The following is a 15,385-nucleotide window of genomic DNA, read 5'->3' as shown; positions in this document are numbered from 1 at the left end:
TTGCAATTTCACCTTCTTAGATCTACAACCTCAAACTTTCATTTACTAATGTTCAATCTAAGTCATTTGTTCGGTTTGCTAAAGGTATCCACTATCTTTCAATAGATGGAAATCTCACCTCTCGGTTCAATTGATCTATCCTTTCAGATCTAAGATCTACCTAAAGTACTTGATTAAATTGCAAGAAACATCAAGGTCAAAATATTAGAAGAGATGTAAGAAACATTCAACAATAGATAACAAGATTCAATCAAACAATCTCAATCAAGCAATGGAAGAATAATACTCAATCAAATGAACACAAGAACAACTCAAATTCAAATTCAATGCATTACAAACAAAGTTATAGATTACATCAACCCTAGAAACAAGATAGATCTACTCAAGCATCATAAAGAAAGAGATAAGAGAGAAAATCATGATAAAACCGAATGAAGAAATTGATCTAGCAAGAATCTTCACTCCTCAGCTCCTTCTCTTTCTTGAACGACACTCCAAAGGTCTTGAGGTTTCAAATCTTGAATTTCTGAACTCCCTCTCCAGTGGCAGAAGGTGGTCTATTTATAGCTTTCCCCAAACGAGTACTTCAAATTCGGGCCATTACTGGGCTTCATTGGGCCTCCGCTGTCTGCTCTGGGAACTCTTGACGCGAGTCGCGTCACCAGTGTTGCGACCCACGTTGGAACTCGTCTGATGCGCCTCGCATGAGATGGCATTGCGACCTGCTCGATGCGACTTGGATGGGTTGACAGTGCGACTCGGAGGACTGGATGTGCCTCGCGTCAACCATGATGCGGGTCGCATCAAAGTCTCTGAACTTCAGAAATTCCCTTGATTTCACCAATTTCCCTGCGAAGTAAGAATGAAAGCGCAGCAGTACCACATTCTATATATATTCATTATAGTAGACGTTATTTGATGGCTTAAAATACATGTTTTGGTACGAAAATTGGTCAAAATAATAGATTAGATATAGCAATATCAGCCGATCTTTGCCTCTCCTTGTATTTTTGATACGCCTTATAATTTCAGTACGCACCAATGCTTTAGAAGGCCTCCGTTGGAGATGTCCAAACCATCTCAAACGGTGTTGGATGATCTTCTCTTCAATCGGTGCTACCCCAAGTATGCCACGTATATTATTTCTAATGCGGTCCCATCTTGTATGGCCACAACTCCACCGTAACATACACATCTCTGCTACACTTATCTTCTAAACGTGTTGTCTTTTAGTAGCCCAACATTCTACACCATATAACATCGCAAGTCTGATAGCCGTCAAGTAGAACTTACCTTTGAGCTTTTGTGAGACTTTTTTATCACATAGGATGCCAGATGCCTATCGCTATTTGACCCACCCCACTCGTATCCTATGGCTAACATCTTCACCAATCTCATCATCGCTCTGCAACATCAACCCCAAATATCGAAAGGTGTCCTTCCTAGGCACTACTTGTCCAGCCAAAGTGACATCTCCATTATCTGACCTGACACCGCTGAACTCACACCTCATATACTCAGTTTTAGTTCTACTAAGTCTAAAACCCTTCGATTCTAGAGTCTGTCTCCACAACTCTAGTTGACTATCAACTCTTATCCTACTCTCGTCGATTAACACCACATCATCAGCAAATAGCATACACCAAGGGATCTCCCCTTGTATGTCCCCTGTAACTTCATCCATCACTAGGGTAATGTACATATCCTTGATGTAATCTTATCTTAAGAGAAAAGACATTAGTTTCTCTATTGCATGCTCTGACACTAATCACAATGTCATCGTACATATCTTTGATGAAGGTAACGTACTTTGTTGGAACTTTCTTCTTTTCAAGAGCTCACCACATGACATTCCTCGGTACTTTGTCGTACGCTTTCTCCAAGTCAATAAATACCATGTGCAAGTCCTTCTTTTGCCCCCTATATCTCTCCATAAGTTGTCTCGTCAAGAAATTGCCTCTGTGGTCGACCTCCCAGACATAAAACCAAATTGGTTCATTGTAATGCTTGTCATTTTTCTTAAGCGATGCTCAATGACTCTCTCCCAAAGCTTTATTATATGACTCATAAGCTTAATTCATCTGTAATTTGTACAACTTTGAATATCTCCCTTATTCTTGAAGATTGGTACTAATATGCTTCTCCTCCACTTGTCAGACATCTTGTTTGATCTGAAAATGCTATTGAACAACTTAGTTAGCCAAGCTACCCCTATGTCTCCAAGGCACCTCCACCCCTCGATAGGGATGTTATCAGGCCCCAACGCCTTGCCTACTTTCATTATTCTTAATGCCTCCTTCACCTAAGACTCTTGAATTCTCCGAACAAATCGTCTATTGATGTCATCAAAAGAGTCATCCAACTCGATTGTGGTGCTATTATCCTATCCATTGAATAGCTTATTGAAGTATGGTCTCCATCTATTCTTTATCTCGTCGTCTTTCACCATAAGTCCACCATTCTCGTCCTTAATGTATTTAACTTGGTTAAAGTCTCTCGTCTTTCTCTCGCGGAGTGTAGCTATCTATAGACGTCCTTTTCGCCCTCCTTTGCACTTAGCTTCTGATATAAATCTTCATATGCACGACCCCTTGCTTCACTCACTGCTTTCTTTGCGTTCTTTTTTGCCGTTTTGTACTTTTATATGTTATCCTCACTCCTGTGATGATGCAAGCATTTATAGCATTCATTTTTCTCTTTGATAGCATTTTGCATATCCTCTTTCCACCACCAAGTATCTTTAGGTTCATGTTTATTTCCTCTTGTCACTCCAAACACCTCCGTAACCACTTTCCGAACGCGATTCACCATTTCCTCTGATTTGCTTCGCCTTCTACGTTTCATGCCCCTTCTTTAATCACCCTATCCTTAAACACCCATGATGCGTCCCTTTTGAGCTTCCACTACTTCATCCTTGTAATTTTGGCACCTTTGTCTTGCCAAACACGCATCCGAAGACAAAAATCAGATATCAGAAGCTGATGTTGTGAAACAACACATTCTCTAAGTATAATCTTACAATCTACGCAAGCTCATTTGTCATCTATCCTAGTAAGGACAAAATTGATCTGACTAGAGTGCTGGCCACTACTAAAGGTAACTATATGGGATTGTCTCTTTCTAAAGAAGGTATTAGCTAACATGAGGTCATAGGCTACAGCGAAATTCTAGATCTCTTCTCCTTCTTGGTTCCTATCGTCATATTTAAAACCTCCATGTATCCTCTCAAATCCCCCACTAGTTGTACCAACATGGTCGTTAAAATCTCCTCCTATGAAAAGTTTCTCACTACTAGGCACACTTCTGACCATGCCATCAAGATCTTTCCAAAATAAAGTTTCACATACTAGGCACACCTGCATGTGTAGTTTCTGCACAGCCTGTCCCAAGCCAGGATAAAGGAGGAGGGTTGTGATAGGCGTGACGAGCCAACGTAAAAAAACTACCATTCTCTTATGAAATGAAACCCATAATAATAAATATAATCTCAAATAATAAATTAATATCCTATATTAATCGGTTTACATGCTCACCTATGTTACTTGGATACTTTACATTGAGCTTCGTACCTGAGTCGGATACATATCGGATACCGATATGCATTCAATACAGCACCGATACGTATCCAATATGTCAGCTGACATGTCTGCTTATGTGGCTTATCCTTAATCCCTTGATACGTCCGAATACAAAAGTCTCTGATATGTCTGAATACAATCGAATATGCTGCACCACCAAGAATCAAACTCTAGTTGTGTGGCACAAGAACCATGTCCCTTAACCACTACACACCACTCTCCATTTTGTTGTTAAATGCTAATATAATTTATATTTCGTATATATTTCGACTATTTTACCATATCATATCCATAATTTTTTATATTTAATTTATATAATATAAATGTGGAATTAATAATATATATAAAATACAATATATAAAATAAACGTTTTATATTTCTTATTTTTAAAAATTATTGTATTGCCATATCCGCATTGGATATATGATAGTATGTGAAATTATAGTCTTGGAACATTTTACATCATTCTTTCGATAATCTTGAAATTCATCATAATAATTTCATAAACTACCAATATATATATATATATATATATATCTGCAAATGAAAAGTAATAACCATATTCATATATGATTCAAGAGGAGGGTTCAAATGCCTCCATATTTTTGTGCTTCCATCATGCCTCCATCTCTCTCCATCATTTTCAAAGTTCAAACGGTCGATCCGAACCGCTCAACCTAACCTCCATACTAAAATATGTTTGGAGACCAAATTTTATATTTTTAGGAATTTTTTTACTATTTTTTTAGATAGGTACAAAAATACTGTTTTTAGATGGTTCAGATTTACTGATTTTGTACCTATCTAAAAAAATAGTAAAAAAATTCCTAAAAATATAAAATTTGGTCTCCAAACATATTTTAGTATGGAGGTTAGGTTGAGCGGTTCGGATCGACTGTTTGAGCTTTGAAAATGATAGAGAGAGATGAAGGCATGATGGAGGTACAAAAACATGGAGGCATTTGATTCAATTATGTAACTCAATTAAAATTATTAAACTTCAATATGGAGACACGATGAATATACAACAGCTGGAGATACTTAATTCATGCAAAATTAAAAATATATATATATATTTTTTTTCCTGCATGCGAATTAAATCAGGATTTGTTTTTTTACTTTTTCTTAATTATTTTCCCAGCTCGCCGCGACTGCCGAGTGCCGAGTGCCGACTGCCGAGTGCCGACTAGAATAAACTTTTTTTTTTTTTAAGCCTGGCAGAGGCTGCCAGGAATTTGAAGACTAGAATAAATTTTGCTGTAATATAAGTCGACTGGACACGTTCTCCCTCCAATATAAAATAAATGGCTCACTGCTTCTGGGTCCCACTAATGACAAGTTACTTTCCACCTTCATCAAACCGATCCAGGTGACAAAAATCACATCCGACACGCCTCAGCACTCAGCAGCAGCTCCACCTCCTCCTCGTCTGAGGAACACCACCACGACTCCTCTCTCCTCCGCCTTTGCGGAGAAAAGCCAACTAAAATATTTCATTACTATCTAAACCTACGATCTAACTCCTCTAATTTGATGCGACGAGCCATTGCCCGAACCAAAGCTCCAGAATCGACGGCCATGGCGACGAACTCCTCCAAACCGCGCCCCTCTCCTCCTTCCTCTAAACGCCACCACGGAAGCTGTTCATTTCTCCTAGTTTTTCTTGGCTCGGCCATTTTATTGCTAATTATCCATTTTCTCATCAAATTTTCGAGAGGGGATTCCAACAGCCTGAAATATTCAATTATTATCGATGCTGGTAGTACTGGGTCGAGAATTCATGTAATCGGGTATAGAATGTTAGCAGGCGCGAATGCGGTGCCAGTTGATGTAGATTTTGGATTGAGCGGCTCTAAGAAGGTTGTACCGGGGTTGTCGGCCTATGCTTTAAATCCAGAAAATGCAGGAAAATCATTGATTGAATTGATTGATTTTGCAGAAGGGATGGTGGAGAAGGATTTGTGGGGGCAGACTGAGATCCGGCTAATGGCTACGGCCGGGTTGAGATTGCTCGATCCAGGAATTACCGAGAGGATTTTGGATTCTTGTAGAAAAGTTTTGAAGTTGTCGGGATTTCTATTTGAGGATAACTGGGCTACTGTGATTTCAGGCATTCCATTCCTATTTGATCCTCTTATCTTGTTGTTAGTAAATTATGTATGATAAACTACAATGCATGGAAAACTGATGGAAAATATTATAATATCGCAGGGTTCGAGGAGGGAATTTATGCTTGGGTAGTTGCTAATTACGCCATGGGAACTCTTGGAGGCAACCCGAAAGATACCACTGGGATTGTCGAACTCGGTGGGGCTTCTGCACAGGTTTCATTTCTTCTTTATATTGTTTTGATTTAGCCATGTTATGTTCTAGTATCTTCTAATTGTTCCATAAAGTATTCTCTGTATTGATTTTCAGGTGACATTTGTCAGCAGTGAACCATTGCCAAAAGAATTCTCACATGTGGTTGAGTTTGGAGAGGTCAAATACAACCTGTACACTCATAGCTTTCTCAACCTTGGCCAGGTGAGCGCGGTGTACCTTGAATAAGTTTCTACCAACATAGTGAATTGTCACGTCAATATGTTAATGCTATTGCTATTGCTTTGGCTAAGCAGAATGTGGCATACGAATCACTTCAAGGCTTGATTAGCTCGAGAAAACTAAACTCAGGTAAGCTTCTTATTTCTAATATGAACCAATTTTCTTTTGATATAGATTGTAAATATTTGGTTAACCACATGTTTTACTATCAATATAAATGACAGTTCCATTTTGTGTTCATTTCATTAAAGATTATCCCACTTGAAAAATCAACTGTTGTGGACAAATAAGGCGCACTATTTTTACTCTCCAAACTATACAATGATTACATTGTAATGGAGTCTGGGTAAATAATGTAGATTTAAGTTCAGTGGTTTATTTGATTCATGAATTTTGCATTGTAAGTTAGCGCTATTAAGGTGCCACCAAGCAGTGGCATTGGATCCTTTGTATTTTAGAGACATAATCATTGGGAGGTGGTCTGTTTGCCTAAGCGGTTTGGAGGTTTAGGGGTCCAAAATTTGGAGATGAGAAATAATTGTAAGTTAGAGCTATTAAGGTGCCACCAAGCAGTGGCATTGGATCCTTTGTATTTTAGAGACATAATCATTGGGAGGTAGTCTGTTTGCCTAAGCGGTTTGGAGGTTGAGGGGTCCAAAATTTGGAGATGAGAAATAATTGTCTTTTGCTTAGATGGTGGTGGAAGGCCACAACTCAAACCGATGGCCTGTGGTATTCAGTTATACAGATTCTATGAAAACATAGACCTCGTCAATCTGATCCTGAAACCTGGATGGTAAATGGGTCCTTTTGGAACCAACTGATTAAGTTTCACGTTCTATTTCAATGTTGTACTCAATGGATCATTGGAAATGGAGCAAATATTTCTTACTGGTACGATTGTTGGGGTCCAACTCCTCTCAGGCGGATGAAAGATGGAGGGCCAAGACCAATTTCTCAGCACATTTTGCTACAGGAAGCCTTTTCAGATGGTTCCCCTGTTATCTCTTCTTTTACTGATACGGTACTGGTATTGAATGACCTGGAGGACAGATTTAAATGGCGTTGGTCAGCTAATGGGGAATATTCTGCGGGTTTGGTTTATAAGATACTGATCACAGCAGGAAAGATTAAGTGGGGATTTGTAGAAATATGGAAAGCGCCGGCTGTTAAACAGAAGGGGCATGAATTGTGAGGTTCATTGTGTGATGTGTGATGATGGCACAGTGGAAACTGCAAATCATCTTATTTTTCACTGCCGAAATGCAATGGAAGTTTGGAGTCAATTTGCCAACTTTATGATAAATGGTGAGACAGTGGAGGATACTTGGGAGGCATCAAGCAGTTACTATTGTGGCAATTCAGGTACACTGAGGCATGTTTGGATCACTAATTTTATGGCAGTATTGTGGTCATTATAGTGGCAATGCAATGAGGTAATTTTTAGGGGCAAGAAAATATCACCTTGGCCAGTTGCAAACCGTGCAAAAGACGATGCGAGATTGTGGCAAAGGCTCTGTGGGAAAGGGAATAGAAGTGTAACAGGGACTGTACTGGGACCGGGGTTTGATGCCTCAAGGGTTAGAAATGCTGGTATAGTATAAGCCTTTGTAATAGTTTAGGTGATGATGTTGTAAACAACTCTATTAATTAATCTTGGTACTCACTACCAAGTTTTGAAAAATAAAAAATAAAAAAATGAAAAATAATGGGGAACTGATAAATAGATCTGGATTCAATGTAGCTGGTGAGTCAATTGAGCAAGCAATTTATGGAGATCCTTGCACGCCTAAAGGATACTTGCAAGGGACAAAATCATTGAAAATTTCTACCTCATATGCAATTGGTAACTATTCTCAGTGCAGATCAGCTGCATATTCCCTTCTTCAGCAAGGAAAAGGTATTACTCGTACCGAGCTATTGAATATGCATATTCTTTATGTAGAAAATAGGTATCAAGTATGCCTTGATGTATGCAGATAAATGTGCATATCTTGAGTGCCACATCGGATCAGCATTTACACCTAAGCTGCACGGACGATTTTTGGCAACAGAAAACTTCTACCATACTTCCAAGGTTGGTTGTGCTCAATATTTTTATTTTGTTGTTTCTCTAGTTCAATTTTTGTTTAATGTGATTTTGACTCTTTCCTTATTTTTTTTTGGTCTGAACAAAACTTGTTGGGTAGTTTTTTGGGCTGGGCCGCAGATCATTTCTCACTGAATTAATTTCGGCTGGTGAGCAATTTTGTAGTGAAGACTGGTCAAAGCTTAAGAAGAAATATCAATTAATAGAGGAAAAGGAATTGCTTTTATATTGCTTCTCTTCAGCCTACATTGTGGCTTTATTGCATGATAGTCTTGGAATTTCCTTGGATGACGAAAGGTTATTTACTTAAAATTATTTCATTAATATTCTGGTATCACATATATACTTGTCCTATTTGAAGTGATACAAATTACAAACCAAATGATTTCTATTCAGGCCCGTGTGCTGACATAATGGCCTCAACTGGTGGTTCACTGTAACTTGAATTAAGCCTCATTACCCAACTGCAAGGGTTCAATTTGCTTGTTTAATTTCACTTAAATTAGGCTAACTTAGCCTTGGCATACCCATAAACATCCAATTAAGTTAAAACCGAATGCCAACATCAAGGAATATAAAATAAAGAACTATAGTCAACTTGACCCCCAGTGGACAGCCATGTGGATCCTACCTGAAATGGGCCAAAACCTTTTATTACAATAATTGGTAAAGTCATGCAAGTGTATTGATACCGATAGTTTGTTTTGATATTGTTTGGCAGGGTGGATTTTGCAAATAAGGTGGGCGATGTACCACTGGACTGGGCTTTGGGTGCATTTCTCATGCACAAAGCATCTAACAATAGCCCGAGAGACCAAAATTGGATAAATTTTCTTATGAGAAATGACTTGCCAGGTGTTATCTCTCTCCTATTTTTTCCCATGCTGCTTATTTTTGCTGCTTGGTCGATCCTGAGATGTAGGAAGCCTCAGTTTAAGACAATATATGACTTGGAGAAAGGCCGATACATCATAGCTAGGATCAAGCGATAATTTATTTAATAATTTCGATTTATGCCTTGATTATAGCCATTTACAAAATTTACCTTCCAGCTTACGAGTATTCATTGGTAGTTCTGGGGCCTGTGTTGTACATGTAATTACATACTGTATTTAATTGTTACTGCACCGGTTAACATCTCCCTGTCCCTGTCCACAAACCATATGCCCTTCTCGAAATTAAATATGACATAAATCTGATAACAGCACACATTTCCTTATTTAACTTCATACCATGTAAAACCAAAATGTGCGTGGAAACAATTTGGATGGTGCATTGGATGTGAAATCACAGAATCCTTTTTAGGCGGAAAATGCAAAATTTTGCAATATTATGTAAGAATGACGATGTGATAGCTTCATTGGGCATTCATTCCACTAGCGGGATTCAATTCTAGCTGTTGTTGCTTAATACTTTTTTTTTTCCCTTAGATGATCTGAATACTTCCAATATAAGCACGTGCAACGTGGTCCAGGATATAAATGTGCTGATGTGGCTAGTTACCATCCCACACTATTTAGTGCTTATAGCATATGCGATTATGATAAGCAAAGTATAGTCTTAATCAATTCCATTTTTCTACAATAAAGAAAGCATACTGCATGCAAAAGCTTACTGCATCCAAGTTGCCTATTGATTTCAGGATTAACATACTTGATGCCAATGAAAAGCCAGTTAACTCTTGTACACCATGTACCAGATTGTTATAAACTTAATAATGGTTTTCGGCATGTACGGATAATTGAGTTGTTGAGCTAGGTTGATTGTTATGCCCCACCTGTCTTGTCTGATTCTGTACACTCTTGGGAGCCATTTGGTCATACCTGGTACATATGTACTGGTACTGAAACTTGGACAAATTCTTTTGATTGGACATTTGGACCTGTAAGCCTGTGTTACCATGTTAACAAGCTAAGTTTGATTCTTCTTACATCTACCATTACCAAAACCTAAAAAAGATAAATATGTATAGTAGGTAGTAACTGCAAATTAGTGCCACACGACATGGAAACAATATATATTTTTTAAGGTTATTTGGCTTGACGCCACTAACAATTGTATTAATAATGAAAAAGTTTATTTCAGAGCCTTAGTTTTATCTAACACCCCTTCTGAATTTAGTTATTGTTTCAACGCCACTAAATTAGTAAAGAGTGCAGCTAGCAAATAACTGTATATGCTAGCATGATCTCCTCTCAAGTTTTTTCCCAATTGCATGTCCCACTAACCATTGCATTGAAAAACAAATTTTTGTTGTGGAAGGTGGTTCTTTCGTATGTATAGAAATTATATGAACAATTATATGGACCGGACCACAATCCAAACAATGTACCATCAGATCATGATTTGTCAGGGAGTCTATGGGAGCAGTATGCACATAACATGCTTCTCCATCACAAAAAAAACTTTTTTGGTTCTAAATGCCCTGCGTGGCTGCCTCCCTTGTGATATAGTTTACTTTCAGTACTAGACTATTGCAGTGTTTGTGCTTATTTTGCTGTTTTTGTGGATGTATTTTGGATCGTGACAAAGACTGTAACTTAGCAGGTTTCTATATGAAACGGGTCTCATAGCCTTATTTAAAAAAAATAAATAAATAACATGCTTCTCCATTGTACCACCATATGCAAAGCAAGATGTTTGCTGATAAAGGGAAGACGTAATTTTATGGGGAGACATATTTTGTGTGGACAAACATGGATCATCTCAAACTTTTTTTCTTTTTAAGTGCCCGAATGTCTTCCAGATTTTCGTACAAGCGGAACCAGAATTTACTCCGTGAACGGCTTAATTCAACTAATCACACAAGGGAACATAATACCTGAAAAATATACAAAAATAATTTTCTTTGAAGTAGAAAGGTAGAGGTCATGCCTATACAAAAGAAATAATGAAGAGAATGTAAAAACAATATCCTGAGCATTATACATGTTGAGAAACTATTGAGGAATGAGACATTTCTTCTTTTTTACAAAAGTTGAAAGTGCTGACATTTCTTCATCATCCTCGTGCCTTGCAAAAAAGGGGAAAAATAGTGCCATGCATCAATAATTTTCCTTTCCTTTTTTTTCCTTTGCTTCATTTTTTTATCATTTTGATGTTAATGTATCGATAGGTGGATACTATTCCTTGTGCGCCTTATGCTAAGGGCATATCTAAACAATCGGGCTCTTGATTGTTTTATAGTTCATGAAATGGACCCGCACAAATGCCCTTGTCATGTATTCAACTCCAAGTGATTGTACGTTCACACATTTTTTCCATTTAATTTCTTAGGGACACTAAAGTATAATAGAGACCTTCTAAAAGAAAATTTTAAAAGTTATTCACACACTTTTTTTTTTTTTTAATTTGTCGTTTTAATTAATGACTGTGTAAGTTGTATTTCCATCCCGTCATCGGTCATTGGTTGCACATATTTTATAGGATTTTTAATATTATTTTTTATCATATATTTATCTCATTTATTTTAACTAGAGTTGGACTCACACTCTGCGGCAGATTATTTTATTTTATCTGTTATTTCCCGCACCGTACGATCACAATCAGACGTCCCAGATTCTACCCGAAAAGGAAAACAATGAGCACTACATAAAATAACTCTTATCTTTTAGAAATCTGGGAGGAACTTTGTAATAATTAAGATAATATCATATTACATCTTTGTTCTCGTCAAAATTTTAAAGTAAGACAAAAATATCAAAACACAATATCTACGAATGAATATTGAAGGGAAGTGGCAAATGCATGGATCTGGGCCAGTTTTGGCAATTGACGATGGCGATATTCATGAAGTTTTCTCTTACAATGATGTCTATTAGTATTTGGTAGCTTTGGTTGGTTGATTGTTAGCTATTAAGCTGAGATACTGAAGTATTTGTGTGTGTGTGTGTGTGTGTGAGAACGACAGAGATTTAGTCTTTCTAATTCAATGCTGACAAAGGAATTTTATTTGAATTTCGAACTCTCAACCTTTTATACAGAAGGTGTTGTTTTTTATAATTAGGCCAAAAGTTATTATTTTTATTTTTTTACACTGATGTAGTGTATTTTTAGGACTTGTTCTTTGTTTTGTTGTATTGGTGCCATATGTTTGGCATTTGGTACCATGGCGGTACTATTTTGATTTTAAGAACGGAAACAAGAACAATTATGAAAGTGGGCATTCCCCTGGATTTTAACCAGGTGTATATATTGATTAAGCTATGAAATTATTGAATGCACCCATTTTTTTATCCTAGCACAACTAATAATAAATTAAACATGTACCATTAATTTGAAGTTTTGAACCAATTTTGATTAATATTAGAATTATTCAGCGGGTGGAGCTATGTAGATCCAAGGTGTGGGTTTTGGAAGGAGAAAAGTACCCGATCTGAAAAGAATTTTGGGAAGTAAGAGTCAAGAATAACGATTGGGAATCTCAAGAAAATAACAGGAAAAATATAAATATCTGGCTTTGTACTAGGGGTGAGTAAATCGCTCATAACTCGTGATCCGCTCATAACTCGCTCATTAAAAGCTCGCCTAAACTAGCTCATTTATCCGCTCATTTAAACTCGCTCATTAACAACTCGCTCATTTACTTAATGAGCGAGCATGAGCATGTCCCAACTCGCTCATAACTCGCTCATTAAGAATTTGCCACATCTAATCCATGCCACATTTAATCCTATGTAATTATGTGTAACATCAAGCTTGCCTTATTAAGATTGATAGATAGTGAGCATAGTTTCATATATAATCTTGTGTAATATAGTGAGCACAATGTAACATTTAATCATGTGTAATATACTAATATTCATAGTTTCATATTCTTTTTTTTTTTTGTAAATCGGCAGAACCAAAACCTCCGCCTAAAGTCCAAAACAAGTAATAGTCATAACAATTCGCTCATTTAAATGAATTATGACAATTTGTTGGATTTTGTTATGATGACTTTTAACAAATTTTGTTATGCGTGAGCACATTATATAATTATGTTATGAGTCATAAGTCATAACTCGTGAGCCGCTCATAACTCGCTCATTAAAAGCTCGCTCATTTACAACTCGCTCATTTATCCGCTCATTTAAACTCGCTCATTAACAACTCGCTCATTTACTTAATGAGCGAGCATGAGCATACCCTAACTCGCTCATGCTCGCTCATTAATCACCCCTACTTTGTACCTTATAGACACAAATTTGAAGTTAAAATTTAATATAAAGTATTTTATATACTTTTAAATTCTCAAGAAAAAGGGTCCTTTCACCGGGTGGCTCCATCCTTGTTACTTTTTTGTGGAAAAGTAAAAAAAAAATATGAAACACATTTTGTGAAATGCGCAGCTTCTTAGATACTCATTATTTAATATTAAGTGGACCTCACTTCCCTTTGGTCTCGGAACAAGACAATTTCGAAAATCGATATATTTAAACATTTAATTCTGAACCTAAAATCAATTAATAAAGAAAGTAAGAACAATTGAATAATTCATAGTTTTGGTACTTCTGAAAAAATTAGAGAAACAATAGCATAGATTTAATTTCGTTTTGGATTAATTTCTTATGTACCCTCACAACTTGTGCAGTTTCTTATTTACCCTTGAACTCTTTAATTTATTTTATGTACCTCTTCACTCTTACAAGTGTTTCTTATTTGCCCCTCATATAATTAGTCTCATATCAGTTCTAACTAAATTATTAAAATATCTTAATTTAAGAACTAATAATTAACTCCATAATTTTGCCTACCTTCTCTGTCCCTTGAGTTCTTTTTTTTTTTAGTTTTCTGTTGTCGTTCTCTCTGGCTCATCCGACCTCCTCTAGCAGTTTGCACCTTTCGCTGATCTGACCACACAAGTCATCTTCTCTCCCTTGCTGCCTTTATCCAACTATGTTGCCTCACGTCTCCTCCTCACAAGCGCCCTCATCCTCTAGAGCTTGTCTTCATGTTTAATCGAATAAGCTTCCTTCAATAGGTTAATTTTTAAGAAACTCGTTTCTTTTTCGTTTAAAGTTTTAGAAAAGGTAATTGTGTCGGTTGTGTGGATATCATTACCACAGTGCCATCTTATGTTGCTTTCACTGGCAACAGAGATGTGCTAATAGGCGAAGCTGCAATGAATCAAGTTATTGTAAATCCCATCAACACCATATTCAGTAAGTTTATAATTAATTATATATATTGACTACTTTAAAGGTCCTTGACTTCAAAATTATTGCTTTAGCTACATTTTGGTGTAAGACTTTAAATAATGGTTCATTGCTTAATTTGTTTTTAATTATGCCTTTGGACACTAATGCTTTGCCTTCTCAGGATCTAATTGTATTAGGCCAACAGGTAACAGTTCAAGAGGGGGATTCAGAGATAGAGGTTGAGCACCCTATGATGACACAAGAAGATTTAACCCATACACTTGAGTTAGAGTTTCTAAATGATTAGTTGTTTGTTGTCTGATGTTGTTAGGAGTTTCTGAGGTTGTCTGATATTGTTTTTGTTGTCTATTCTTTGGTTGTTTGACTAGGTCTCGGTGGAACAACCTTATGGTTTTGTTGTTTATTTTTTTGGTATAAACTGTATGCATTTCATTCTTCAGTTATTTGGAGTTGCAAACAATTTTATGGTTTCTAATGAAATCGGTGGGTCACCACTTTTTTGAAAAAAAAAAAAATTATATATATTGCATTTGCTATACAATTAGAACATTAGATTTAATTAGAAAAGAGTTACCTTGTGAACTTTTTCTTTCCAAGAAAAAGTCAATTAGCTTGCGACTGAAATTCTCAAAGGGATATAAGATCTAGTCCTCATTAACTAAATTCACATTAACTAAAATACATTTTTAGATGCAGGGCATGTACGCTAAGGGAAATAAGATCTAGTCCTCATTAAATAAATTTAATTTTTGTGTTATCTATAGGTTCATTTATTTATTTTTCAGCATTATTAACCGGATAGTGATTTAATTGAAATATTTTCACCTGATTCTCTGATTACTATACAAAACAGGTGCTATCGTCTAATTGGAAAGCGTTGCTCTGATCCTTCTGTTGAAAGTGAAACAAAGCTACGGCCTTTTGATATCTCGCAAATATATCTATATTTCGACTCATATTTTGTACCAAAACCTGTGTTTAAAACCATTAAATCGGTCGTATTTTAATTGAAATATCTATATAATGTGGTACTG

At 36.6% G+C, this 15,385-nt stretch overlaps 1 protein-coding gene across 1 annotated transcript; it reads left to right on the top strand.

The window, feature by feature from the left end:
- The first annotated feature begins 4,964 nt into the window (after nucleotides 1-4,964).
- On the top strand, nucleotides 4,965-9,283 carry LOC144574102 (putative apyrase 6). Its single transcript, XM_078323965.1, has 8 exons — nucleotides 4,965-5,688; nucleotides 5,790-5,902; nucleotides 5,997-6,104; nucleotides 6,197-6,251; nucleotides 7,867-8,022; nucleotides 8,102-8,199; nucleotides 8,312-8,508; nucleotides 8,933-9,283. The coding sequence occupies exons 1-8, from the start codon at nucleotides 5,112-5,114 to the stop codon at nucleotides 9,201-9,203; spliced, it is 1,575 nt and encodes a 524-aa protein (XP_078180091.1). The 5' UTR covers nucleotides 4,965-5,111; the 3' UTR covers nucleotides 9,204-9,283.
- The last annotated feature ends 6,102 nt before the right edge of the window (nucleotides 9,284-15,385 follow it).

This window comes from Carex rostrata, chromosome 22 (genome assembly GCF_964058835.1).
Source record: "Carex rostrata chromosome 22, lpCarRost1.2, whole genome shotgun sequence".
Taxonomy (NCBI): domain Eukaryota; kingdom Viridiplantae; phylum Streptophyta; class Magnoliopsida; order Poales; family Cyperaceae; genus Carex; species Carex rostrata.
Note: the sequence above shows the minus strand (reverse complement) of the source record. Positions and strands in the feature narration are given on the sequence as shown.

Excerpts from the sequence above, each read along its gene's own strand:
- LOC144574102 (XM_078323965.1), top strand. The coding sequence starts at position 5,112 with ATGCGACGAGCCATTGCCCGAACCAAAGCTCCAGAATCGACGGCCATG. Across the intron at positions 5,903-5,996 it reads TCGGTGGGGCTTCTGCACAG|GTGACATTTGTCAGCAGTGA; the intron begins GTTTCATTTCTT and ends ATTGATTTTCAG. Across the intron at positions 8,200-8,311 it reads ACTTCTACCATACTTCCAAG|TTTTTTGGGCTGGGCCGCAG; the intron begins GTTGGTTGTGCT and ends CTTGTTGGGTAG.